Source organism: Alternaria ethzedia (genome assembly GCF_023757985.1).
Source record: "Alternaria ethzedia strain BMP 0044 chromosome Unknown scaffold_11, whole genome shotgun sequence".
Classification (NCBI taxonomy): Eukaryota; Fungi; Ascomycota; class Dothideomycetes; order Pleosporales; family Pleosporaceae; genus Alternaria; species Alternaria ethzedia.
This window is the reverse complement of record NW_026056204.1, coordinates 779,292-805,513: the sequence shown is the minus strand read 5'-3', so window position 1 is coordinate 805,513 and position 26,222 is coordinate 779,292. Positions and strand designations below refer to the sequence as shown.

General features: G+C 54.7%; 11 protein-coding genes across 11 annotated transcripts; 5 read left to right on the top strand and 6 right to left on the bottom strand.

The window, feature by feature from the left end:
• Positions 1–173: 173 nt before the first annotated feature.
• On the bottom strand, positions 174–1,062 carry HOB3 (BAR adaptor protein Hob3; the record flags this gene model as incomplete). Its single annotated transcript, XM_049377134.1, has 2 exons — positions 174–849; positions 932–1,062. The coding sequence occupies 2 exons, from the start codon at positions 1,060–1,062 to the stop codon at positions 174–176; spliced, it is 807 nt and encodes a 268-aa protein (XP_049233359.1).
• Positions 1,063–1,443: 381 nt separating this feature from the next.
• On the top strand, positions 1,444–2,563 carry J4E87_005520 (uncharacterized protein; the record flags this gene model as incomplete). Its single annotated transcript, XM_049377133.1, is given in 3 exon segments — positions 1,444–1,449; positions 1,467–1,799; positions 1,853–2,563. The coding sequence occupies 3 exon segments, from the start codon at positions 1,444–1,446 to the stop codon at positions 2,561–2,563; spliced, it is 1,050 nt and encodes a 349-aa protein (XP_049233358.1).
• Positions 2,564–3,881: 1,318 nt separating this feature from the next.
• On the bottom strand, positions 3,882–4,710 carry J4E87_005519 (uncharacterized protein; the record flags this gene model as incomplete). Its single annotated transcript, XM_049377132.1, is given in 4 exon segments — positions 3,882–4,390; positions 4,467–4,593; positions 4,663–4,687; positions 4,703–4,710. 4 exon segments carry the CDS (start codon positions 4,708–4,710, stop codon positions 3,882–3,884), a joined length of 669 nt encoding a protein of 222 aa, XP_049233357.1.
• Positions 4,711–5,812: 1,102 nt separating this feature from the next.
• Positions 5,813–7,777, bottom strand: J4E87_005518 (uncharacterized protein; the record flags this gene model as incomplete). Its single annotated transcript, XM_049377131.1, has 1 exon — positions 5,813–7,777. The coding sequence occupies one exon, from the start codon at positions 7,775–7,777 to the stop codon at positions 5,813–5,815; it is 1,965 nt and encodes a 654-aa protein (XP_049233356.1).
• A 1,118-nt stretch (positions 7,778–8,895) lies between these two features.
• On the top strand, positions 8,896–9,306 carry J4E87_005517 (uncharacterized protein; the record flags this gene model as incomplete). The annotated part of the gene is made up of 3 exons (XM_049377130.1): positions 8,896–8,946; positions 9,000–9,059; positions 9,109–9,306. 3 exons carry the CDS (start codon positions 8,896–8,898, stop codon positions 9,304–9,306), a joined length of 309 nt encoding a protein of 102 aa, XP_049233355.1.
• A 209-nt stretch (positions 9,307–9,515) lies between these two features.
• On the bottom strand, positions 9,516–9,965 carry ROC1A (RING-box protein 1A; the record flags this gene model as incomplete). The annotated part of the gene is made up of 3 exons (XM_049377129.1): positions 9,516–9,614; positions 9,662–9,811; positions 9,867–9,965. The coding sequence occupies 3 exons, from the start codon at positions 9,963–9,965 to the stop codon at positions 9,516–9,518; spliced, it is 348 nt and encodes a 115-aa protein (XP_049233354.1).
• Positions 9,966–10,904: 939 nt separating this feature from the next.
• J4E87_005515 (uncharacterized protein) lies at positions 10,905–12,374 on the top strand (the record flags this gene model as incomplete). Its single annotated transcript, XM_049377128.1, has 1 exon — positions 10,905–12,374. One exon carries the CDS (start codon positions 10,905–10,907, stop codon positions 12,372–12,374), a length of 1,470 nt encoding a protein of 489 aa, XP_049233353.1.
• A 986-nt stretch (positions 12,375–13,360) lies between these two features.
• J4E87_005514 (uncharacterized protein) lies at positions 13,361–14,781 on the top strand (the record flags this gene model as incomplete). Its single annotated transcript, XM_049377127.1, has 3 exons — positions 13,361–13,367; positions 13,479–13,589; positions 13,640–14,781. The coding sequence occupies 3 exons, from the start codon at positions 13,361–13,363 to the stop codon at positions 14,779–14,781; spliced, it is 1,260 nt and encodes a 419-aa protein (XP_049233352.1).
• Positions 14,782–16,644: 1,863 nt separating this feature from the next.
• On the bottom strand, positions 16,645–18,932 carry J4E87_005513 (uncharacterized protein; the record flags this gene model as incomplete). Its single annotated transcript, XM_049377126.1, has 3 exons — positions 16,645–17,665; positions 17,732–18,720; positions 18,777–18,932. 3 exons carry the CDS (start codon positions 18,930–18,932, stop codon positions 16,645–16,647), a joined length of 2,166 nt encoding a protein of 721 aa, XP_049233351.1.
• A 1,911-nt stretch (positions 18,933–20,843) lies between these two features.
• J4E87_005512 (uncharacterized protein) lies at positions 20,844–23,108 on the top strand (the record flags this gene model as incomplete). Its single annotated transcript, XM_049377125.1, has 6 exons — positions 20,844–20,976; positions 21,118–21,199; positions 21,283–21,596; positions 21,650–22,218; positions 22,269–22,872; positions 23,065–23,108. 6 exons carry the CDS (start codon positions 20,844–20,846, stop codon positions 23,106–23,108), a joined length of 1,746 nt encoding a protein of 581 aa, XP_049233350.1.
• Positions 23,109–23,535: 427 nt separating this feature from the next.
• On the bottom strand, positions 23,536–25,325 carry J4E87_005511 (uncharacterized protein; the record flags this gene model as incomplete). The annotated part of the gene is made up of 2 exons (XM_049377124.1): positions 23,536–24,620; positions 24,671–25,325. 2 exons carry the CDS (start codon positions 25,323–25,325, stop codon positions 23,536–23,538), a joined length of 1,740 nt encoding a protein of 579 aa, XP_049233349.1.
• Between the last annotated feature and the right edge of the window lie 897 nt (positions 25,326–26,222).

The window sequence follows — 26,222 nt, the reverse complement described above, 5'->3', positions numbered from 1 at the left end:
ATCATCATGAAATCGAGCGCCTTATAAAGCCAATGGTTACAGGGAGGTGGAGGCACTGCTGAACTCCATCGTCTGTCCTTACGCAAGCCAACCAATGCCGCAAAACCAACGAGTCTGACGCCACAGAAATTACCATGTACGATACAGGACCAACATATTCTCCTTTCCAGCTCTTAGACAGTACCCGCAATACTCAGGTCTCGAATCTCTTGCAGCACCTCCTCCACCCGCGCATCCAGCTCGCCCTGTGCATACTGATCTCTTGTGTTCGCATCCAGATACTGCTGCACTTGCGCCATTCTTGAGTACGCTTCCGCACAGAACCTCAGCTGAATCTTGACCAGCGCCTCGAAACTGGGGTCTAGGTATGGTACTCGCAGGTCGATGAGCTGCGGCAGCTCAGTTGTGAGGGTGTCGTTGAGTTGATCGTACGCGGCCTTGGCGAGTTGTTCGTCCTTCTCAGCGCGCGGTAGCTTGGTGACGTCCTTGTCAGGCTTGTCGGTGAGCTTTCGAACTTGCGCGCGCATGCGGTCGTAGTCCATTTGCTTGTGTTCGCGCTTTGTGATGCAGGCGTTGATGTCGGGGAAGTAAGAGCAGAACCGCTGGATGGGGTCTAGAACGGTTGTTCGGTAGGGGCCGTCGAGGGCTTTTATCGTCTCGGCGTCCAGGTCGGTGACGGCTTGCTTGTAGGATCGCGATACGCCGTCTTTGGTGCCTGCGTCGCCGTAGAAGGCGTCGATGGTTTCGGCGATGCGCATTTGTGAGGCGGTCATGGCGCGCAGAGAGTCGAGGTAGCCTTTTGCTTCCTTTTGCAGCTTGTTCGCGGCGGTCTCCATAGTACGGTACCGACTGGCATCTTGTTAGTCGTGGTACTACGGTGGGATGCCTTATTCTTGTATGAAGTGTGCATCTGATGGATTGGAGAGCGTACCGCTGCTCAGTCTCGAAGTCGCGGTCATTTGTGCGCTCGACTTGGCCAGTCTTCATAAGAACCTGCGTCGTCGCGCGATTGACGCCTTTCTTGAACCCTGCGTCTGGTGAGCCGGCGGCTTCCTGGATCATCGTCGAGGGGCTCCTTACCGGTCCAAGACATGATTGCGCTGTAGTCCCTCTACTTCCGGGCGACGGTATGTATAGTAAGGTGTGTGAGGCTTGGGATCGTGGGTGGTAGTCGTGGTGTTGTGGGGAGAGTAGCGTGAATGGAGAAGGAGGCCGTGGTTGGGCGCAGTCGAGTGGTTGTTGGCGGGCGGCAGTGCCACAATGACGACGCTACAAGACCCCGGCCGCGCTTTCTGGTGGCTGAGCAACCGCGATTCCGATTTTGATACAACAACCCGACTTCAATGTTTTCACTTCGACCGCTGCAGCGTGCAGCCTCCTCACCTTTTCGTGTATGCTCAGGCTGTCTGCGAAAGTACTCCATCGCCTCGCCAGCCAGACAGAATGCCAGTAAGAACCAGGAGCAGGTGATATTCTCGGGGATCCAGCCCACCGGCGTACCGCATCTTGGAAACTATCTCGGCGCACTGCGGCAATGGGTCAAGCTGCAAGACGAGGCATCTCCGGATACAACGCTTCTTTTCTCAATAGTCGATTTGCACGCGATTACGATAAAACAAGATCCGAGCGAATTGGCAAGATGGCGGAAAGAGATGCTGGCTAGTCTGCTGGCAGTGGGACTTGATCCAAAGAGATGCATCATCTTTGCGCAAAGCAGTGTGAAGCAGCATGCAGAGTTGATGTGGATCCTGAGTTGTGGTGCAAGCATGGGCTATTTGGGACGAATGACCCAGTGGAAGGTATACAAACGCAGAAGTAGAGTTAGGAAGGCGTAATGTTAACATTGTCTTAGAGCAAGCTTTCCCTCCCATCCAATGCATCCCCTCTCGATCCTTCCAACAACAAAGACGCCCTCAAACTCGGTCTCTTCTCGTACCCGGTCCTACAAGCCGCCGACATCCTCCTCTACAACACGACCCACGTCCCAGTTGGTGAAGACCAAGCGCAGCATCTCGAATTCACACGCGAACTGGCCAGTGGCTTTAACCACGTCTACTCGGCGTCGCAGCCTCTGTTGACTGTTCCACAAACACTTCTGAGTCCCGCGAAACGAGTCATGAGTCTGACTGAACCAACAAAAAAGATGAGCAAGAGCGACCCCAAGCCGAAGAGTCGCATCTTGATAACAGACTCAAGAGAGGAAATACACGGCAAGCTGAAGACGGCATTGACAGACTCCATCGAGGGAGTGAGTTATGACCGCGAAACCAGACCGGGTGTGTCAAACCTAGTGGAGTTGATGTATCATTTCGATCAGTCGCTCGCTGCGTCGCCGGAAGATCTAGCGAATGACTTGAAAAATCTCAGCATGCGGGCTCTAAAAGAGAAGGTCGCCGATACCGTTGATCTCGGCATCAAGGATACAAGAGAATGTTATCAAGAACTGATGAGCGGAGATCAGAAGGAGCTCATAGAGCATGCAGAAGAAGGTGCACAACGAGCAGAGAAAATCGCTGAGAGCACTATGAAGAGAATCAGAAAGGCTATGGGTATAGCATGGTAGCTTTTGGACAAACATAGCGATGATGCGTCGACATAGTCACAAGCTGAACGCTGTTGAAGCCATGCCGCCTGACAGAGTATCCAGACTCATCCTTCTCTACTTTTGAGGACTCATAATATCACGACTCATAGCCACTATTTATTCGCTGCGCGCACAGAGAATCATGCTTGCACTCTGCAACAAGCCATATTTCACCCTCAACCTCCGTACGAGACATACCATATCGCATATCCTCTCAAGAGAATTCCCCCTCCATCTTCCAGAGAAACCATCGATTCAACGCTGCGTTGAATTACGCGTGTCAAACACCCAAGATATCACCACAGCCATCGAACGAAAGAAACATGCCTCAAACTGAAGGCGAAGCGTCCACATCTACAAGCGAACACACCGCCTGCAAGGTGATGAAACCTGAAATTGAATACATATGCCCCGGCCGTTCGACTTCTTGCGGCAAGAAAATCTCCGGAAACCAACGCAAATGCGATGCATGCGATCTTCTTAGAGAAAACGTTTGGCAATGTAAATGTCGTGCTGCAAATCTCTTCTGCCAGAACCGATGTGGTAAAGAGGGTTGCATGGGGACGAGCCCATTTCAAGAGAACCCTAAGCCCGTCATCGAGACCATACAGCCTAGCTGGGCGAAACAGAAGTAGCAGAAGACGTGGTCGGGTCGAGCAGGATATGTGCCAGCAAGTGTCCCGGTACAGAGAACGGTCGACAGGGCATTTTGAGATAGTGAGGATTAAAGGAGGGACATCATGATGAGAGTTAGATGTATAATTCATGCATTCCCTAGTCTACGGTCATTCACATGCAGCCACTGCGCCGCCAATTGCAAGCCCAAAGCAGCCATGCCACGCGTGATAAAAAGATGATTCAAGAACTCCGTTCCTATGCAGTGTAGATGCCAACCTAGCCGTGACCGAACCCTAGGCGTGAAAGCCCGTTGCAGGCGTAACGCCATGAATACCATGCCGAAACCGAACGCCGCGCTTATGATGAAAACGTGGAAGAAAACCGAGGAATGGAAAGTTGGGCAAGGGGGTGAGAGGGCAATGCGCAGTTCCTAGTGCGCGAGTGTCCACCATATCGTTGGACGGGGGTGAGGGGGAAATGGAGTAGGGGCTGCCCAATCACATGATGACGAAGAGAGGAGTGTTGAGGTAGGTGATGCTGTCGGTGAAGGGACAAGGATAAGGGTGTCAGAACCCGAATCCTCTTCAGACGCTGGGGACCCACCCCTAAGTAGCCCTGGCATGCGGATGTGAGACATTCGCATGATGAGGGGCTCAGAGTTGCAGTCCATGGGCAACGTCTAGCGCTTCATGGGGGTATCGGCGTCCTCGTCATCTTCAGCATCATCGTCATCGCCTTCGAAGTCGGAATCCATTTCTTGGTCCTCGTCCGGGTCGCTCTCGCTGCCACCAAAGTCCAGGCTCTCGGCATCGCTGTCTTCCCAGCTCATGTCAAACTCGCCCTCGTCCTTCTCTTTCTTCCACGCTGTTTCGTGCGTTGGCATGACAAAGTCCGTGGGGATGTCTGCCTTTGACAGCTCGAGATCCTTCTTGACCATCTCTTTGTACTGCTCAGGCTTGTTGCGCAGCATGACTCCCGCGTCGACGTTGGCGGGTGAGGAAACCTCAGCATCGTCCAGCAGAGAGAGGATGGATATCAGGACCGTCTCGACACGCTGCACGGGTGACCAGCGCTCGGCGGCAGTCTCGCCGGACATCTCGTCATCGCCGGGTGGGTGGAGGATGGAGATACATAGGCGGCCGTCGGGGTAAATGTTGGGGTGGTAGAGCGGGCGGATGAACTTGAAATCTGGTAAACCGTTAGCTCCTGCCCTGCGCTTCGCGACTCCTTCCATCCCTGGATCCGCGTATTGGCAGTGACGTACCTGGCGGGCTATGCGGGTAGTTGCGAGGGAAGGTCATCTTGGCCTTGAAGTAGCCGCCGTAGTACATGGACTCTTCGTTCATGACTATCAGAGCGACACTCCACTCAAAGACGTTCTCGTTGATGAGCTGTGACGTGGTTAGCTCCTGCATCGCCACTAGGACTGTGACTCCGGAGGGAATGTCACCAAGACGCACCTCGATGTTTGTCCACTTCTCCTTGCTGAGCTGCTTGAACTCATTCATGAGTATCCGCTGCGCCATTTCCGCCATGTTGCCTTCTCGGTCCGGGGTCGTTGCTGAGGCGTGTAGTGTTCGTGGGGGTGCAGGAACAGTACTGTATTCGCCGAGGCGGTCGGTTGGGTGTTGTCTACGTGTAAAAGTGAGAGTGTGGGTAGAGAGAACGTCCTGGTGGTTTGTGCAAGGAGTGAGAGAGCGGCGGAAGGGCGAGAGTTTGTACTTAAGGGAGTCGGTCGGCTGAGGCGCTGCATGATCGAATGCTCTCGCCGAAACAAGGATCACTTAGTCCGCCCCTCGGCAGGAGCCTAAGTCACCGCTTCCGAACTCGCGGACAACGAGTGGAACCTTCCTTACTTGGTCCTCATGACTGCAGGGGCTCACCGTCACCACGTTTCTTTCATCGTCGGCACAGTTGCTGTTCGGCGCCTTGGATGCCGCGCATTCTGGCTTTGGCAGTGTTCCTTCCGACCTCGGAACGAATAGGAACGGTACGGAATGTCACCTTGGATGCGTCCCAAGGTTGTCTGCTCGCGTGATAGCACCGAGTTGCGGCTTATCTACGCTTCCATCTATCATCGCGTCTCTGGATGTCATGTGAGCGTATGGGCAAGGTAGTATAAACACGCGCTACCAATGCATGCCGTTTCATGTGATGTCATCATGGGCACTATCGACACCTGAAACAATACTGTAAAGCATTCTTTTGCTTTGTCTATTCGCGTACGCCAATCCCTAGCTTCATGGCTCATTGTACAGGGTATGCGCGCCTTCTTTTTCGGCTTGTGTGGTTTGCTTCTTACTACCTTCTACCGAAAGCCACACGTAGTTGTCGATCTGTGAGATCATCACATACGTATCCAATTCCATACTCAGGCGATGTGCTGGCAGCAAAGAGCTTTGCGACGAGAACAATACTTTTCTAATCTAGAGTATATCTAATGCCGACATGATCGTGTACGACGTGACCCCGAATTATGACAACCTCCGGTACACCAGCGCTGGCGTTAATACATGTACTGAATGAAAAACCACGATACTAAACATAGGAGAAACAAAGACAGACAGTGTCCAACTGACAAAACAGGGAATTACCAACCAACAAATTCAATCAAATGTAACGCATCCTCTTAGCAACCCCCAAGCAGACAGCAACAAAAAGGACAATAACACCAATAATGCCAAAGAACCATCCGAGGCTGCCATCCTGACCGGGAACCTTGACGTTCATACCAAACAGACCACAAATCAAGTTGAGCGGAACGAGAATCGTAGCGATGACCGTAACCTTCTGAAGCGTAGCGTTGCTGTCGTTGCCTTGAATGACTTGATCAACCGAGATTTGCGCAAGGTAGTTGGAGTGTGCGCGGCTGAGCATTTTCTCGAAATGAGCCAAGTTGGACATCATAGTGACGACGTGATCCTGGATATCGCTGAGGTACATGCCCACATCACCCCGAGGAGCAACGCTGTACGACTCGTTGCAACGCTTGGCGAAGCCCTTGATGACATCCGCCTTGCCGCCCAAGAGACGCAGAAGCTGCATGACGCGCTTACGGCAGTCGCCGATCGATCGAAGAATGGCGCGAGAATCTTCAATGCGCGCAGTGAAGACCTGATCCTCAATCGCATCTGCCTCATCTTCGATGCCCCGAATGACAGGTGCAAAGCTGTCGACAATGTCGTCGATGAGGGCGTAGCAGATCCAGTCAGCGTTGAGGTTGATGTAGTCGCGAAGACGGCTGATACGCTTGCGCACAGAAAACGTGTGTGGGCTCTCGCAGAAAGTGAAAGTTAGGATGCCCTCCTTGAATACGACAGCATAGAAGTTGACAGGCTCCAAGTACTCCTCCGATTCCTTGTCGGCTTGGAAGAAGGAACGGAAAGAGACGAAGTAGTATTGATGGAACAGCTCCACCTTTTCGCGCGGCTCTTGGACGCAGATATCCTCACGGGTGAGAGGGTGCACGCCGAAAGCCTTGGAGATGGCGAAGACTTCCTCTTCTGTAGGGTTGACCATGTCGAGCCACCAGACGCCGCCGTCTGATGGGGTGTCAAACAGATCGCGGAAGCGTTCGCCGGGCATAAGCAGGCCGCCCAGTTCGGCAGCATGGATCGTGTCGTCCAACTCAGACGAGAAGAACGTCCAGCGGTTGAGCTTCACTTCTGGCGCCGGCTTCTCCGCGAATACGTGTGACAGACCTTCCTCGGCGAGCTTCTCTTGGATCGCAGGGTCCGCATTCTTAAGGCTCAAAGCGTCGCTGTCTGTCTTGGGTGTTCCTGACTGGCTGGACTTGGGGCGGAGATCGGAGAAGACCTTGGGCTTTGTGGAAAGGTTGGAAGCGGTGCTCGCCTTGTGTCGCAAAGGCTGGCCGATGGGCGTCTTCTCTTGAGCCTCTGCGACAAACTCCTCCAACTCTTCGTAGTCGAACCTAGTAGTCTTGCCAGTATCCTCGGCCACAGGGAAGCACACATCCTCCTCGGCAGAGCTGTGCGCAGATGCAACTTCAACGTTGTGCAGCTCATCAGGACGCTCGTCGCTGATTGTCGGACGGCGTGCAGTGCCGCGAGAAAGCGTTCTGTTCAACCCCAGCTCGAGCTCGGAACCAGCATGGCTCTGGAGGGTGTTGGCACGGTCGCGGCGCCTAGGGCCGGCGAATGCGTCGACGGAGTTAGGAGGGGAGACGGAGCGCGAAGTGGTCGACGAAGCCCTGCTCCTAGTCAGGCGCTCGACTGCCGGGTCGCGCGGGCGCCTGAATGTCTCTCGACGGGCCTGTGGGCTGTGCGCCAGAGAACCACGGCGGATGTAGGCATCGGGAGCCAAGTGTTGGTCATCGTCTACGACGGCGCTTTCGAAATCGCGCCGAGTGATGTCTGCCTCGAGGGCCTCGTTGACTTGGAGGAGTATGTTGGGTCGGTCTTGGCCCTGGACGCTTGCGAAAGTTGGTCGGCGCGACCTAGGGGGTGAGGTGGCATCGGCTCGTGGGAGCGATACGGGCTGGTGGCGGTGGTCGTCGAGGTCAGACACCGGGGTGCTGAACCTCGTTTGGTTCTCGGATCTCGGAGTGTCAGTCATATTGGCGACTCAGGCGGCGATGAGTTGGACTCCGAATCAGATGTCGTATGCTTTGGTTAAGCCAGGTTGTTGGTGGATTCAGCGACTTCTTGCAGCGCAAGAACCACAGAAGCGGGCGAGTCGCTTGTGAGCGCTCACCTCTAGGGCGCGCTCAACTTGACGATGGCTTCGCGTAGGGTGGTCCCCTACACTAAGCCGATGGGAGACAGAGTCCAGTAGCCAGACTTCCACACCCTATGGGAATAGGAAGAAATGTAGAGACGGTGATGCAGTAGCGAATGAATGTGTTTGCTGTTAGGGCGAGTTATGGTGGCTTGTGGTCGCCGCCGTATACCCAGGCCTTTGTGCCGAGCAAGGGGCGGATGAAGGAAAGCTTGTCGAGGTAGAGTCCCGCCAACTTGGTGGTTTGTATGTATATGGACGCCGTAGCGTCAGAAGGTGCGGTGTAAGGGGACGGTTGCAAAAACAAAGACCCCTTGAGCGATCAGTCGCGGTGGTGGATGGCGGTCCACGGAGATAAGAGCCGGATAGGTGGAGGGTGCGCGATCGCGACTGCTGGCAGTTGGTATCGTGAGGCGGTTGGAAGTCGATGGGAAGTGCGGTGGGTGGAAGTCCAGGGGACGGTGGGAGTGTTGTTGAAGGGACGGTGCGGGACTCAAATACGGCGATTGAGCGATGGGTCAAGGAAAAAGCTTGTGCAGCGACGGAACCTACTGGCCCGTTCTGATTGGGCAGACGCGCTCAGAGAACGACAAACGGTCATGCATGTGACTGATCGAGAACTCGGCCGCTGTGGAGAGAGCGAGTGAAAGTGGTGCCGCACATTCCGCGGCCTAACCGGCCAAGGTTCTTGTTGCACCTGGGAGGGCGAACCAGGTACCAAATGCTGTTGTTGCGTCAGTGTTGGGCGTAAATCAAGAGGCGCCGTTAGTGAAGGCTAGTGCGGCTGCGGACCCCTGCCTTGTAGATGTCCCGGCTCGTGGTAATGCCACCTCTCCGAGACAGTTAGGCCCGTTAGACGTTCAGTAGAGTTCCAAGTGACATCCGTTCCCGATCTTCACCAACCTAGCCTTCAAATACAACGATCACGACTCGGCCATCCAGCATACCCCATCACCATGGCCGACCAGCTTCTGGAGCAGGTGCGCGACGCGGTCGAGGGCCAGATTGTATGCGACAGCGACGCCGCTACCTGACTTGATGCATGTGCTAATACGACCAGGACTTTGAGGGTCAGCGGCTTGCAGAGATGCTGAGCACTGTCCTGCTTGGTGCCGCTGGTGTATGTGTCCCTCCCCCGCCTGATACACTTCAACAAGCTGACAATACAGATCATCGCGTTCATCGTTGGCTTCCTGCAGCAAGACATTCGAATGGCACTCTACATTGGCCTCGCCGGCTCCGCGCTCACATTCCTCGTTGTCGTACCCCCGTGGCCTTTCTACAACAAGAACCCCGAGGACTGGCTCCCGCCGCACAACGCGACATCACAGTACAACATCGACGTAGACGGGCAGAAAGTCGGATAGTCGCGCTGGGACACGGAAGGGAGTCGCATGGTCAGAACACTTCACGATCGTAATGGAATCTGATTCGACGATGATGACCGCCTACGCTGCTACTTCTCCATGCTCTCATAGCCCTTTTGTGAAGGCCCTACTAACGCCGGACGTCCAAATGAAACCAAGACCCATGTTTGTCCCTGCTGAAACCAATCTCTCCACGGCATTGCGAGCGTCTATCGGCCGTACTTTTGGAACTCCCAGTCTCGGTTGTCTAACGGGCAGACTTGTCTGGTCTTGAGCCATCGTGAAATGCAGTGGAAGTGGAAGGCGTGCTGTCATGTGTCAGTACGGGTCAGTGCAGTGTCATGATAGAGCATACGTTGCAGATGCCCCAGGCGACTGTGCATTCTTCGCTGGTGGCGGAGGCTTGGTTGGCCTGGCACTCGATGCAGAGGTCCATGATGTGGTTACGGCAAATGGCGCAGTTGTCGACGACGATATCCCAAGCCCAGAGAGCAACGGCGTTCCACTGCGTCATGTTAGCTTCAATCTCTATGTTCTGCCCTCTGTCGTGTGATGCCGACCTTCTTGACCTCGAAACGTTTCTTGTCGCCCTCTGCGGCACTGGCCTTGCCGGTCTTGGTCTTCGCCGGGGGCGCGTCTGCCATGTCGACATCCGCCATGATTATGTGATGTGTCGGGGTGGTGGGGTGCGCGGGGAGTTGGTTGGAGTGGAAGCTGCTGGGGTTGACGCAGCGCGGTGGTAGGCGGTGTACGGGCGGTTGCAGTTGAAAGGGAACAACGTGCAGCTCGCGGGATTATATGGCGGTGGCGAAGTTTTGCTGAAGCGCTGTCAGTGTGTTTGTAGATGAAGGCGCAGTGTGCAGGCGTCAGGCTCCAGCTACGAGCTCCCGAATGCCAAGGCCAGGCCCTGTGTACCAACCTTGGGACGAGGTGCCAGGTGAAAGGGAATGCACATTCTTTCGCTAAGCGTCCAAATACCCTCCGGACGAGCAAACGCCATAATGCCACCGCTCCTCGCGATTCAAAGACGGGCGCCCGACAGCCTCCCGCTTCCATCATACCCAACCCGACCTCTCAGCCCTACGCCGCCGCAACCGTCAGTGCGCCTTGCCGAGATCAGCCTCGTTGGATCACAGCCACCTCCGCGCCGTTCACCGTCGATGCGACCGACTCTGCTCACAACACCCTCACTCTTCGCCCTATCTCACCCAACGGCGCGTGCCTATCTATACCCCGCGAATCTGGATATGATCACTTCAACATCTAACCCTTGCACATTCCCACCTTATCAGACAAAGACACAGACCGCGTCATCGCGCATCCAACCCACTACCTCATCACGAACCAAGAGCGTCCGCCTGCGCCCTACCAGATAACCCACCCCCCATCACAATACAACAACTCCACAGACAACGCTTCACATGTCGACAGTACAGACAACGGCCTCTCCACGCGCTCCTCGGGGCAAGCCGCAGAGCCCAGCTCAGGCAGCGCATGCCAACGCCGGCCGGCAGTCGCAACGCAAACCGCGAGGCAACCGCGCACACAATGGCTACAGCCAGAACCAACACAATGCGGCAGGAGCGTCCCCGAGTAAGATGCCTGCTGAGCTCGCCCACGCGGAAGGCGCGTCCCACTCAGGTGAGGACGCGCACATGCCCTCTGGACCGCGCAACATGAGGAAGCCCAACCAGTCCCATCCCTCCATCGATCGCGTCTTCTCTCCTCCTGAATCAGAGCCTGTTCCGATCAATCCGTCTGCTACCCCGGCTAAGATCCAGGCCGCCTATGCCGGCCCGACCTTCCATGCTTCTCCGGCTCCTTCTGCTCTGCCTATACCCAAGTTTCTTTCTCGTTCTGTGCCGGCCAAGACACGTGCTGGTCCACCAACACCTCCGCCCGAAGATAGTTCTGATTCTGCTTCTCCAAGTCCTTCTGCTTCTCCTTCCCGCGCCCCGGTGGCCGTTCCTCCTCGTAATGAACAATCTCCATTGGACCTGCTTTTCAAGGCGGATGCGGCTGAGAGAGCCAAGGGCAACCATGGACGCCCAGCCTCCCACGGACCTTTCAACCCAATGGACACTTCCAGGCCACAGCATTTGAAGCATGATTCGTCACACTCGATGAATGGCGTCTTCCCCATAGAGCTTGACGGGGAAAGCAAGCACGCACATATGTCTCCCCCACCAGCAGCCTCGCCCGCCTCGCATCGCTCCGTTACAGATCCCACCAAGATTCCACAGCTCAAGGATATGCAACAGCACGGCAACGGCAACGATGTTATGAACGACCTACTGAATCGTCTCTCAATGTCACAGAAGAAGCCTTCGGCAACACCGCCTCGACCGGATGCGCAGGGTCCACAAGGATTCATGATAGGTCAGACACCATCACCTTTCCATGACGGTCGCCCTCCCCAGAACCCTTCTGGACCCACTACACCGCAGGCACCACCGCCGAACCAAGACTCTGAATTTTTCTATGGCAACCGTAATCTTTCTCCCTTGTTCAAAGCCGCAAAGGGCGATTCTGCAAAGAAACGCAACTCTGGTCTTCGTACCGAGATCTCGGCTGAGTCTCCTATGGTCGGACCGGGCAACTTCCAGAGCTTTCCTTCTGTTCCTCCCACTCAGATGATGGACCCCAACGCCTTTTCCCGAGATCAGCCAGGCAACGGCAACGGAGGCTTTGCCAACGGGCCCCGACCATCAGCACCCCATGTACAATCCTATCAACAAAGTCCAAACAACCGCAGGAAGACGCCTGGCCGGCAGCCACAACAGCCACAACAGCCTCGCCCCGACACTTACCAGAAACGAGGCAATATGAGTGGGACTGGAAATACCGCGGCTAATGCTCCTCCAGCATCTGCTCCAAAGGCCCCTACCAGCATGATGTCCTTTGTACCTTCATCAGTCGCTGCTAAACAACGCAAGACCTCAGCCCCCGCTGCCACTGCTGGTGCCTCATCCATGAAAACCGCGACCCCTTCCAATACGTTGTCTCTGGAGCAGGATCTCAAACGCTTGCTCAATCTCAGCCCGGCTGGCGAGTCCAGCGTCAGGTAGTCGTTTCTACGAGACCTGCCATGTTTGGGCATGGTTTGGGCTCACTACATTCGCTTGTTTATATGGATTTTCTATTTGTTCCATGTTTATGGTTCATGATTGTATTGTCATTTCATCTGGAGTTTATGGCGTTATCAATGGCTGGTGGCCATCCTTTTTGTGGAAGTAGTGAGCATTGACGGGCATGTCGTCTCAGGTTCTTTGGTCCAGCGCAAGCGTTTCTTTTGTCACTGTTCATGAATGGATGCATGGACATGGGATTTGAAGAGCTGGAAATCAGGCGTTTTCTTGCACCATGTTTCATGTTCTGGTGCATAGGCACTTTAGGGAATGTCTCGACTGGCTATGAGAAGTGAGCTTCCTCCGACAATTCTCTGCTGTCCATGATCTGGATCCAGGCACGACTCAACTCGACTATCACTACATCACCACAAACCACAAGTAAAAATCAAGAAAAAAAAATAAGGGCATGATGCTCGGCTTCGGTGTCTCCCTCGGGAGGCACGAAGTTTTCATGTCCAAACAAGGTTTCCGTTCGGCACGACTTCGTGATGGTGAGCTGCTTCCCTATATTGTTTCTTCGTTTGACTTTAATTTCCACGTCATCTGTTCTGTCTGCAAGAGAAGTATGTGACCCAGACAAGAGCATGGGGTGGCATACTAACTGTTGGGCGAGCGAGGATCCTCCCTGCCTTCGACTCATCACGGGAGTGAACTCTCACTTTCACCATCCCATGTCACTAGCGGCACGTGCCAGTGCTGCTTGGCACTTGTCGCGATCTACCCTGAGTGAGCACCTCCAGTGGGCGCAGGTTCATTTTCCAGTTGTCTTCTCGCGCCTGTTTACGCACCACCAATTACACCCCCGCTCGATCGCTTTGATTCTTCTTTGCAGGCAATCACGCGACCTTTGCAACACTCGCCCGACCTTACGTACTAACACAAAATCGAATTGTCGCAGCTGTCAACTGCCGCAACTGGTCAGGATGAAGAGTCTTCGGAGCAAAGGTAGGCTCTTATTCTCTCCCATAGGCAGCGTTGAGCCCGGGATGGATTCACTCTCGCTCCACAACCGCAAAAGCTCTAGCGTTAACATATAGATAGCGTCGCACTTCTTCAGAGATAGCCCAAGTCGTGATGAGAAGACCGCTATCGCCGACAGTTCGGAGATCGAGTTTGACGCCGGGATTCAGGACGTGGATATGCGGAAAAAGCGTAAGTCACTGCTTCGCATGTAGATGGAGACACACTAAAAACATGTGCAGCATCGCGATTCTTTGGACGCAAAAACGACAAGCTAAACAAGCCACTGCCTACTCTGCCTTCCAATCCCAACCCGTCCACGCCACTTTCCCCAGTCGCTACGCGTGTCACCCTAGGACAGCAAGGCGATAGCTTCGAAAACCTACCCGACTACGAGGATTTGGAAGAGGAAGAGTATCAAACAAGCTCACCGGCACTTCCGCCAGCTTCGCGCAGCCTCTCCGCCACTCCAGAGCACAAACACGCTCGCGGTGGAGAGCCGGTTAAATCAAAGTCACGCCCCAACTTCGCATTACTTAGAGAAAAAGGCATGTTTTCCGCTATTCATGCAAATGTCAACTCAATGTTGACTCTTGTTCTAGGCTCTCGTCTCTTCGGCGGCAGCAAGAACAACGACTCCACGCAGTCACCAACGCCTCCGCCCGTTCCACAGATACCTACTAGCGTTCCTCTCCCCAAAGTACGCCGTCCTGTCCTCACATCACTCTCAACAGCACGCACATCGCGCGCGTCTCTCGTCAAGACTCAAAACCGCAGCGTCTCAATCTCTCGTCCTCAGCTCATGGCACAACTCTGCAGTCCACCCATCCCAGAAGACCACGTCACGGTCCCCTTCGAAAAGCGTCCCGGACCACCACCTCCGCGCCCTCCCCGTCCTGATAGTCTCGATGAGGAGACTCTAGCCTTCATGCGCGAAAGCGGCACACGTATGGTCCTCCCCTCCAGCAACCGCGGAAGCACCAGTACAGCGACAGCCTCAACACCGCGCAGCCAGGCTAGTTCCATCGAAGCGCGTCTCGGTTTCCCCTCTGGTCACGGCACTCCGCGTACTTGCTCCATTGAGTCCCCTCTCGCAGCGCGCTTCACACCCGATCCCAACCAGGCCCTCCCTGTTCGTGACAGCAGTGGCGATCTGGTGTTAAGCCGCTTCAGCGAGTATGTTCGTTACCAGCAACAGCGTAGCCATGCGGTCGATGGTGTTGATGCTGAGGATAGGGAGGTTGGTCCTATTGAGATGTGGGATCCTAGCAAAGAGGGTGATTGGACGCTGGAGAAGCGGATTAGTCAGGGTAGGGATGGGAGGCCCGGTGGTATGCTGTTTCGCGATAGATGGGGCGGGTTTCATTTTGTGGCTGATATCTAGGTTCTGCGTGGTTGTCAGTGGGATGCATGTCGTTGTTTCGATATGAAAAGTTTGTAGCTTTTGCTTTGCACTGGAAGAAGGACGGGCAAGTGTGCATGCGTCTTGGATGCATACATTGGCTAGTTATTAGGCGGGTGATATTGATGCCCAGCACTGACACCCTCACTTTGAACCATGCATCCACCTTATACAAGGGAAAAACTGAACAGGCCTAGAGCCTACGTCGACATTAGGTTACCTGCTTTGCGTGTTTACATGTTAATGTAGGCTGTAACAATAAAAGTGTAGGCTGTAGACCTGTTTAGTTTTTCCCTAGGTTGACGTGCATCCGCGACTCTAAATTGAGCTTCCAGCACGTGGCGCACCTTCCGTTATCGTTTCTCACCGTGAGGCCCATCCCCACACGTCACTCACCGTCCGCGTTAGTGGCTCCGACACTTAGATCTTCATCGCAACCTACTCTCTCTCTCTCGCACCCCCCCTTCTTCCAACGTCAATTTGACCTCACTCATACACCTCGTCTTCCACTTACCTTCACTCTCAACAACTCCGACACTGCAGTGTTTCGCGTACGGTCACCATGTCCTCTCGACCATTCCGCTTCCTCGACCTCCCGGCTGAGCTGCGCTGCATGGTCTACGAAGCCATCGACGTAGCGACAAGGAAAGAAAAGTACAAACCCACGACAAGACACAAGCCCCCCAGCGTCCACATCAAACAAGACGACGGTAAGTTCTGGGTGTACAAAGTGCACGTGGGACATTTATTGACTACATACCTTTCCTTTGCAGGCTCTTCGCAAGGCAATGGCAAACTCGTCATGTACCGACGCGTTCTGCCACTGTCAATCCTGGCATCCTGCCGCCTGGTCCATCAAGAAGCTGCACCTATCATTGCTCAGAAACTTCAGAAAATGGTGAAGGAGCCAGTACGTTTTGGGATGGACTGGACAGCTGCCAATTGGATTCAGCTCGACTTACACACCTGCCTCATCACTTCACCTGAAGAAGCGCTCAATGGCGCCAGAGCTTCCGATGCCATGTGGCAATTCGTCTACACTTGCAGCTCTTACCTTGCAGGAATCGCTCGTTTACGCCCAGTCGATACTGCTTCTGCTGAGGTCGAAGTCACCATTGCGACTTCCGAACTGGATTATCGCAGAATGGGGTGAAGCCGAGCTCGCACCTGTGATTTCTTTGAGGGTCTCTGCCAGGACTTCGGCATTGATCCTAGTAGGGGGAATCGGTGGGTGACCAAACGTTCTGGTGTCAGTCTTCGCATCGAGGCTATAATCAGCCCACAACCGAAGAAAGGTTTCCGGTTAGACAACTGGAGGATCGTTGCAGGACAGCTACCGGGTTACAAGAGTTACGTGGTCCACGATGTGTCTAAGGGCGAATGGGAAGAGCACGTACAGATGTTGAAGAAACTCTGATTCGGTACCAACAAGGCTCAGGAATCGAGGGAGATAATAGGAAAGCTCGTCACGGATGCAAGTCTAATACCGTTGCACGCATGGGACATCGGGTTGAGAAGAAGACGAGAGAGAACAAAAGCAAGCATGTGAAAGATTTGAAAGTCAAATCGAGAAAGCAGAGGTCATTTCAAAAGTTAGCACTAAAGTAGTATGAACTGTGGTTTGGGATTTCAATGACAAAAGCAGTACTAAAGGTAATATATCTACTCCAACAGGAGCACACATCGCTATAGGTCGCTCTGTGCAGTGCCTGTTTACTTATGAAATTCATCTGGCACTGTCAACCGTGAACTCGGACTGATCATCGTAGCTTCTGACGAGGGTATTACATAACATGTCTCTCATGCTCATCGCCCATCTATACTGCATCTCCAAGACATCCACACTCAGTTCGTCAAGCTCACGTCGCGGACCAAAATATCCTCGTCCTTCTGATACGGAATACCCGCTTTCTCCCTCGCCATATCATTGATCCATCGGCCGTCAGGTGCGACATGCTCCCCCTTGGATAACTCATCGGCCAGATACAGCCACGCGAGCGCATTGCCCACCGTGCTGACCTCGTCGCTAACATGCTTACTCGCATACTCCGACATAGTCGAATGAAGTTCCGAATCGGTGAAGAGATGATACAAGTGCTTGGCAACAGCGTCGTGATCACCAGGCTTGACCAGGAAGCCGGACTTTCCATCCTGGACCTGCAGAGGGATACCGCCAGCGAGAGTAGCGATGATAGGCGTGCCCTTGTGGAGCGCTTCGCTGACCTTGACTTCGAAGCCTTCGCGGGTGGAGAGCTGGAGGGCGACATGAGCGCAGGACATGAGTGCGTTGAGCATCTGGTCGGATGGTCCGATACGCATGATGATGACGTCGTCCTTGAACTCGTTGAACTCCCCGTTGAGAGCGGTCTCGGTTTCCTTGAAGATCCGTGTAGCATCTGGATCGTCGACGGCACCATGGCCAGCTATGACGAGCTGGGGGATGTCTACGAGGGGCGTGTCTTTCATGTAAACCTTGCGCAAGAGTGCGTATGATGCGAGTACATCTGGGATACCCTTCGCTGGATCGAAGCGAGCGATTTGAACGATGTATTTGCGATCCGGATGGGCGAGCTGACGCATACCAGCTGAAAAGCACTGGACCTTGAGCTCGTGGATGTAATACTGCTCGTCCCAGGGGTGCATGTGCTTGTTCAGGCCATCTAGCCAGTCCGTAGTGGCAGGCAGGTAGCCCACTTTCTCTGGGGTTACAACCTCGGGCACGAATGCTCGCACGGGGTGGCTGACGAAGACATCACAATCTTTGACATGGTTCCAGATCCAGTTCCACACCTCGGAGGTAGCGGTACCTGCTTCGTCAGCTAGGTCAGCTCGGACCTGGATGTGGCTGCGAAAAATGACTGGGCGACTAAAGGATAGAGTTAGCATAAAGAAGCATTCTAGAAAGGTTCGCAAGCAACTCGGGAGTACATACCTGGAGTCTCGCTCCTTCGCAATTTTGACAAGGCTCGGCATCTGAGGATCATCGACAATGATCACATCGGCACCACCCTTCTCGCGAGATGAGAGTGGGCCGCCGTGCTCGACCCAACGACATTTGTCAGCCTCTTCGATGACCCAGTCATCAAGATCGGCCATTTTCTCCTCGGTCAAACGCTCACCTGCTGTGGCGACACCCTGAAGAATATTATGGTTGTCTTTGGTGATCCTGAAGATGTTGGTCTTTCCGTATGGAACGTACCATTTGCAGTCGACACCGAGAAGAGCCAGATATCTCATCAGAGCGTGCCTCATGAGAGCAACACCTCCGCCTTGTGCTGTGCTGTTGAAGAAGGCAATCTTGGTCCTTCTCTTCTTGAGCGAATTGGCGTAATGCATCGTTGCAGCTCCTGTAGTGTCCACCCTGACAGTAGAATCGTAGCTTTCGCGCTCGGCGATGTGCACGTGGTTGTCGAGATCAACCAAAACCTGACGACGATGACCCATCTGAACGGGTAACTCACCCTTGACGTTGAATTGCTTCACCGTCTTTCTCGCCATGCGTTCGGCTTCTTGATCTAGGGGTATCGATGGCTCTTCCTTCTCTTTGGCGTCGGCCGGAAAGATGAATGGTATGATATCTAATTCAGTCCATAGGCGTACGGCCAGGTGTGGACTCAAGGTAGCCAGTTGCGTGGTCAGAGTAGCACCCATTGGCTTGGAAAGGTTCTCCTCTCGGTAGTCGTTGAGAAATCCGATGAAGGCTTTTGATAGAGCTTCGGAAACATCACCTACAGACATGGGTGTGGAGACTCCTGATCCAACTCGCGATGATTCGTTCGATGAGTTGCCCTCGCCTGCGTCTCCGGATAGCTCCAGAGATTTGCTCTCGCAGTTAATGGTATAGGTTCCATCATGCAACGCAATGCAGTAGCGAAATTCGCCATCGTCAGACTGAGCGACAGCAAGACCTGCGTAAAGGGGCTGCCATGTCCACATGTTAATCAAAAGGGTTGCAATTAAAGAATGGTAGCACTGACCTCGACAGCAGCCTCAAGGGTACCCTTCTGTTCCTTGAGTTTGTAGAGTGAATCCGAGGACTTGAACGCCCTGATGCTGATCTGACGTCGCTCGGCAGTCGGTAGACGTCCGTAAGTGGGCCGCTGCTCGGCAATCTCATCACCCTGTAGCGACATGATGAACACTAATGTCGGGGGGCGTCTGAACAGAACGGTAGATGATAGTTGAGGTAGTGATTAGTTAATTGATAGCAAATAGCAATCAATAGTGATGTATGAGGAGGAGGAATGTCGATTTGTATTAGAAAGAAGCAGGCAGGCAGCTTTTATGGCGAGCATGGGGGCTTCACAATGCAGTAGGCGGTGATTGCCACAGCCATTGAAGCTTTCATGGCGATTGCATGCATGCTAAGCGCATCATGAACATCACACCGGGTATAAGTGGCGATTGATGGCGGCCAGTGAGTGACAGGCGCGCATTGAAGGAACGCATGGCGTTGGCCGTTGGAAGCGGTGACTAGGAAGGCGGAAGATCACAAGGCGTGTTAGGCGTGGCAGCCAGCAGGCAAAGGGAAATACACGGGAGAATGGCGTGATACGACGATAGTCCTGGTTGCGGGACGAGATCTGGTGAGGTGAGCATTCCGCACGAGATGGCTTACGCGACAGCGCTAGGGACTTCCCACGCGTCGTAACTACGAATGGAAGGGCTAGCAGCTACGGTCTTGTCGGGTAGCCATGGCACAATGGCCACAACGACGAGGAGGACCGTGATGCTGGATCTGCCGTGTTGTTCTCGATGCAGTGGATGAGTGCGTCGTTTGACATGAACGAGTTTTCTGTGGCTGTCTGGGGCGAATCAGACATGGTACCACCGGCAGCGCGGGGGTGGTCGAGTGGCCCCGTGCCATGGGTATAATTCAGCCGCCAAACAGGTCGTGTAGTCGTGTAACCATCGTGATTATATGTGAAACCAGCGCTGCTCGTAAGCCAGAAATGGGAGACGACGTTGTTCAGTGTGAACAAGTGGTGCTGCGGGCAGAAGGAGGAATGCAACATTGAAGACGAAAACTAGTCTCGGGCTCTAACAAGTTGCATGACTCTGGAAGCCACAAAAACACCGAACGATGTATGCAGAGTCGATCTTCCGAGGACACTTGCAATGAAATAGATGCATAACTGGCTAGAACACATCGTGATGCTCATGCCACGATCACTAGCCCGTATGCGCATGCAACACTTTTTCCGTGTAGTTCAATTACTCAAGCGCAGCCGCTAGGTGGACTAGGCCTGATAGTCCCGCTATCGCTGAACAAAGAAGAAAGCATCGTGGGGGTGGCAAGTCATTGTGTGGACAAGGCCGCCTGAGTGTACGAATGTGAGTGCTGATGTAAGGTGGGAAAGAAAAGCGATCGCGGCCGAAAGAGGACAAACACGTGCGATATGCAGCTTGGCTCAATGCAGTGTAGCGCGGCGGGAACGGCAGCACTAGCGCGAGCAAGCACAAGGGTCCGGCTGGATGGGGTGGAGCGGAGCGAGCGACGCGGATGGGAGAAGGGATGCTGTCGAGAGTCTTGGGCGGAGACATGCAAGTTTGGGGGTGGAAAAGAGAGTATTGTGGATGCACATGCCGATGTCGACGTCTTGGGAACAGACAGTCGTAGCGGAACTGGTGCCATGTCGGCGCAAGCGCTCCAGATGGCCATGTTTCCCGCCTGCCGGATTTGAAACGCCTCCTCCGTGCAAGCCAAGCAAAAGCACCAACCACGGCGACCCACCCATCTTGCGCTCAAACCTCAGCGATCTCACAGCCACGACACCATCTCACCCGTTTGCATCCCTATCTGCCCCCATCCACCGTTTATCCATCCGACACCCGTCGCGCCCACCAGAGGGCCGGCCCCGTAGACGTGTACCAGCCCAGATAGCTCGTGCCAGCTGTGCGCCCACAGCCTTGCGACCGCCAGGCTCCCACCCGACGTCGTCGCATACCGCGCCCTGTTGCTCGCGTCTCAATAGCGCACAACGCGAAGCAGACGGCCAGCCCATCTTCGCACCCTCTCCCGGACGCGCGACCCCGCCGCCAGCATGAACCACTACCCTCCCCGGGCGGTCATGCCTCCCCAGACGGGCCCAGCCCAGCGCCTCAACGAGCTGCTCGACAACATCAAGACCGAGTTCGAAGCCGAATCCCAGCGCAGTGTCGATGCCGAAGGCCAAAGTGAGTCTTGCACATGCTATCCAGCCGCGAAGGGAAGCAGTTGCCGTGCGGTATCCAAGGACCGGGCGAGCAAACTTTCTGCGCATGGCCTCGACTGTCTTTTGTCGCATGGAGCTCACAGCTGCTAACTAGTCCTTGCAGTCACGCGTCATATCCAAGAGATTGAGTTGATCCGCGGCAAGGTCTACTCGCTCGAGCAGTCACACAACCAGATGAAAGCAAAGTAAGCACCTCCCGCACGTCGCCCACACACCACGGCCCCCAGCCTCCCTCAGGCTGCGCTTTGGATGCTGACCCCCGTGCTAGATACGAGGAGCGCATCGCCCAGCTGGAGCGCGAACTCGAGGCTCGCGGCGGCCCCAGCCAGAACTCGCAGCACCACGGCCCCTCGCAGCCTCAGCCGCCTCAAATCGGCCACGGGCCTAGTAACCTGTTCGGCGGCATAATGGCAGGCAGTGCTGCCCAAGGTGGTCCGGGATTGGCGCCTCCTCCACAGGAGCCGCCCCAGGGCCATGGCATGCCGCCACAACTGGGAGGGCCCCAAGGCCCCCCAGGACTGAACCCTGCTCCTGGTCCGCCACAGCACTTCGGTGGCTACCAGCAGGGTCCATCTGTCAATGGTAAGCGTCAAAGACTCCATGCTTCCGCCCTCGTCTTGGCTAACACATCGCAGGTTATGGTCAGCCTCCACAGCCCACTGCCTCACCTGGTGCTAAGCGTCCAGGTCCTGCCCGCGGTCCCCCCAACGGCCCACCCAATCCCGCCACTCCTCAGCAGAACAACCCTGCACCCTACCCCGGATCGCCTCAAGTCCCGCGACCGACTCCTCCTCCCCACCATCAGCAGCCGAGTGCGTTGATGGCGCCCAACCACATCCCTCTCAGCCAGAGCAACGTCTTGGCTGATCTAGACATTGAGCAGTTGCCAGAGAACCTGAAGAAGGAGGGCAGCGATTGGTTCGCTGTCTTCAACCCTCGTTCAAGACGTGTGCTTGATGTTGACTTGATCCACAACCTACCCCATCAAAGTGTGGTCTGCTGCGTACGCTTCAGCTTGGACGGAAGGTGGGTTGCCACAGGTTGCAACCGTTCAGCCCAGATTTTCGATGTCGAGACTGGAAACCCCGTCGCGCATCTTCAGGATGGAAGCCTACCCGAGGACGGCGATTTGTACATCCGAAGCGTCTGCTTCAGTCCCAGCGGCCAGTACCTTGCAACCGGTGCTGAGGACAAGGTCATCAGGGTAAGTTTGATCCTGACTCGCTCTATCAATCATGACTAACATTGAGCCAGGTCTGGGACATTGCTACCCGCACCATCAAGCACCAGTTCACTGGACACGAGCAGGACATTTACTCCCTGGACTTTGCCAGGAACGGCAAGATCATTGCATCTGGTAGTGGCGATCGCAGTGTTCGTCTCTGGGATCTCGAGTCCAACATGCAAGTGTCCAACTTCTCCATTGAGGACGGTGTCACCACCGTGGCCATCTCCCCAGACAACCTCTACGTTGCCGCCGGATCCCTCGACAAGAGCGTCCGCGTGTGGGATATTCAGACCGGCCAGCTTGTCGTCCGTCTCGAAGGCGAGCACGGTCACAAGGATAGTGTCTACAGTGTGGCTTTTGCTCCTTCGGGCAACAGGCTCGTCAGTGGCAGTCTCGACAAGACGATCAAGATGTGGGAGCTGTCCACCAACAACCGCTTCGTCCCAGGCGGCCACCAACCAACCGGCAAGTGCATCCGCACTTTCGAAGGCCACAAGGACTTTGTGCTCAGCGTTGCCCTTACCCCACACGGTGACTGGGTACTGAGTGGTTCCAAGGACCGCGGTGTCCAGTTCTGGGACCCTCACACTGGTGTCGCGCAGCTCATGTTGCAGGGACACAAGAACTCCGGTAAGCTTGATATATCTTCGCGTCTTTCGTGTTACTAACGTTGCTTTTTCCAGTTATTTCCGTAGCTCCCAGCCCCACAGGAGGCGTCTTCGCTACCGGTAGTGGCGATATGCGTGCGCGTATCTGGAGGTAAGTCACTTGTCTACTCACATTTCCCTATCCAAAAGCTCGAAATGTTGACTTGCAAATTAGGTTTGACAGGTATCCTGGACCTTAGGAAGGTCGTGGTCTCTTGATCAAGGATGAATACATAACGCCATTCACTTGATTTCATCATTGATCCATAGAGAAGGCAAGTGGGTGGTGGGTAAAATCGGCAAAGGGCTCTGGAGACAATTGTGTTGTTTTATTATTCTCGTGTTCGGTTTGGAGAAATCAGGACGTTATGAGGTATTTTTGATTCCCAATCTTCCTTTACTATAGTGAATATCGTTGGTATTCGATTTCGAACTCGCTCTCTCCATGCACCGTGATGTGTGTTATAATTTCAGTCTACATGAAATACGGTTCGACTCTGAGAACCAAAGTAGCGGTGACAGCGCTCCATCATGACTCAACAAGTCATGCTACGCTATGCGCCAGGCGATCAAAGTCGCTAGCTCCTAATCCCAAAGATGACTCAAACGCCACGAATGCTTGTTTCCCATCCGTCTACTCATACAATCAAACATTACCAGGCCCTGGACCTTTGCCCTGGTCTAGGAGCAGATGTGGTTTGAGGAAGCCGTCATCGATCTGCTTGAAGGCGTTTGCAGGATCGTGGCTGATCTCGTTGAAGAGCTGCTTCACTGCACCTGTGGCAGTCGCAACCCTACTTGAGCCCTCGGCCGCAGAGCCGACCGGTCTTATGCCTGATGTCGGGTACGGGGATGGGTCGCCCATTAATGGCGACGGGCCGCGATTCGGCGAGCGGCGTGCGCTGGGAGGAAGGTCAAGGTCGATGTCATCTTCATCAGCAGAGCCGCTATCAGCTGGGCTGAGGAGACTTTGGTCTGCGCCGTCTCTAGCACGTGGATGGCTCGAGTTGCGTCGCATAGCGCCGTTTGGTCGTGTGGGTGGACTACTTCGACTAACTGACCCGCTAGAGTAGGTAGCGTCGGGTCCGTTGACATTGTTGAGCGAGAAGCCATTTTGGCCGGGACGTGGAGTGTTGCCATAAGCTTGACCCTGTTTGCGTGTGTAGGTGCCGCCATTAACGACCTCAATGTCAAACTCGTCATCGCTGTCAATCTCTTCGACTACACCAGTGCGGATACCCAAAATCTCTAGCATGCGTGCAGTGGTACCGCCGAAGATGATGACAGTCAGAACGACTACGACAAGAACTGTGGCTCGCAGTGTGTCGCCGTTGTTACCTGTGAGACCTGCAGCAAGTGCAACACCTACAGCACCACGCAGACCCGCCCAGTAGATCATGACCTGGTGAGGGTAAGGAATCTCTTCCGCAACTTCGTCGCCGCGACGGCGCTGGCGATATCTTGTGACAGAGTTGATGAGCCTGGAAAGAGGAAACACTGCGCACCAGCGAGCGGCGCAAATGCCGAATACGGTAATCAAGATGAAGAGGGGCTTGTAGTCGAGCTTGTCATCAGTGAAGAGGGACAAGCCTAGGTAAATGAAGATGAAGTTCTCCGAAATCTGGGAGGTGACCTGGAAGACAAACTTGGTGGTTAACTGGGTCCGTCTGGACATGTTGTGGTAAGCGTAATGCTTCATGCAGATACCACAAAACAGCAAAGAGACGATACCTGCAGGCTGATTAGCAGATGGCCGGAGACGGAAGCTGGTGAAGACTTACCGGACATGTGGATGGCATTGGACAGAAAGTATGTCAAGTATGCAGTGAGTATGATGAGACAGCTCTCAGTCTTGGGGAAGCGCCTAACATAGGTGAACTTGAGCATCAGAGACACGCCGATGCCGACCATGACACCTATAAACAGACTTCCGAAGAAGACGCCGAGGAAAATGCCTACGGCCTCAAAGAGGCTCATGAAGCCCAGAGACTCTGCACCGTCCTTGTACTTCTGTGCAGTCTCGAAGACGACGATAGCGATAGCATCGTTAAGAATGGACTCGCCAAAGATGATGGTGTATAGCTTGGGCTCTACTTTGTACGTATCGAAGATGGCAAGAATGGTAACGGGATCGGTGGCCGAGAGGGTAGCGCCAACAGACATGGCCTCGACGAAGTTAATCTTGAAGCCATCGAGAGGTATTCTGGTCCACAGGAACAGGATGATGCCAAGGACTAGGGCGGATATGAAAGAGCCGGCAAAGGCAAAGGTGAGAATGGTTCCAATGTGTCGGAAGAAATTGCCTTGGTGGAGTTCATAGCCAGCCGAGAGGATGATGGGAGGCAGGAGCAAGTTGAAGAACATCTGGTAGTCGAAACTGACGACATCTCGCACGGAAGCGACTGCTGTCAGGCGCAGCAGCAGGCCAACGACCATGCCTGAAGGGCGTTAGCGAGCATCATAGCGCGATTGGATTACGAGATGGACTAGGCGACATCGCAGGTGGATATTGCAGGTTACCCCACAATTAGTCGGGTGATGGGCTTCGGGCTGCAAGTGATCGGAATCTGTGGCCTTGCCCATGCACACTACGCCGAGCTTGTCTCAACGGACGCCAAGCGTGCGGAAGGGCCCAAGCAGCCGCGGAGGGTGGTGTGGGAACGACGTACCAGCAAAAATAGAGAGGACTGTCTCATGGACGGCCTGGATCTTCCGCGTGTGGAGTATGTAGCTCGTGAAGAGGGCTATTATGAGGAGCATAATCAAGATGGACAGGGCCCACGATGTGAATATCTCCTTCTGGCCCGCCTCTGGCTCGTCTGTTGGCGCGCATTAGAGATGGGATCGCCGTGTGTGTGTGGAGCGGGGAACTGACCGTCCGGGTCTGCGTCGGATGCATCGCGCTCTGCCGTCAACAGTCAGTATGTATGCCGGGCGTGTCGGACGAGAAGCGTCGAGGGCGCATACTGAGTAGCTGGCCGACTGCCCACCAGCCCATTACTGACGCCATGGTGGACTCAAGGCCGGGCGGTCATCAACAGCGGAAGTGTGTACGGTATCGCAGGAGGATTGCGCGGGGTTGTGGGCGTGTGTGTCGAAGTTGCAGGTGGCTACTGGGCGTTGGATGCTGGTCCTGGGGCTGCCTGGATGGGACGGGGCCTGGGGCAACGTTGCGCAAGGAGTCGAGGGCGGAGCGGCGTCGGGCGTGTCCGGGCAGGGCGAGGCGCGCTGGAGGCAGGTGTGGCAGCGTGGAACAGCTTCTGCGATGCGAGGCTGGCGATATGGCGACTGGTGAGGCTCTTGCAGACGCGTCGCTGCCTTCGCACAGCGTCC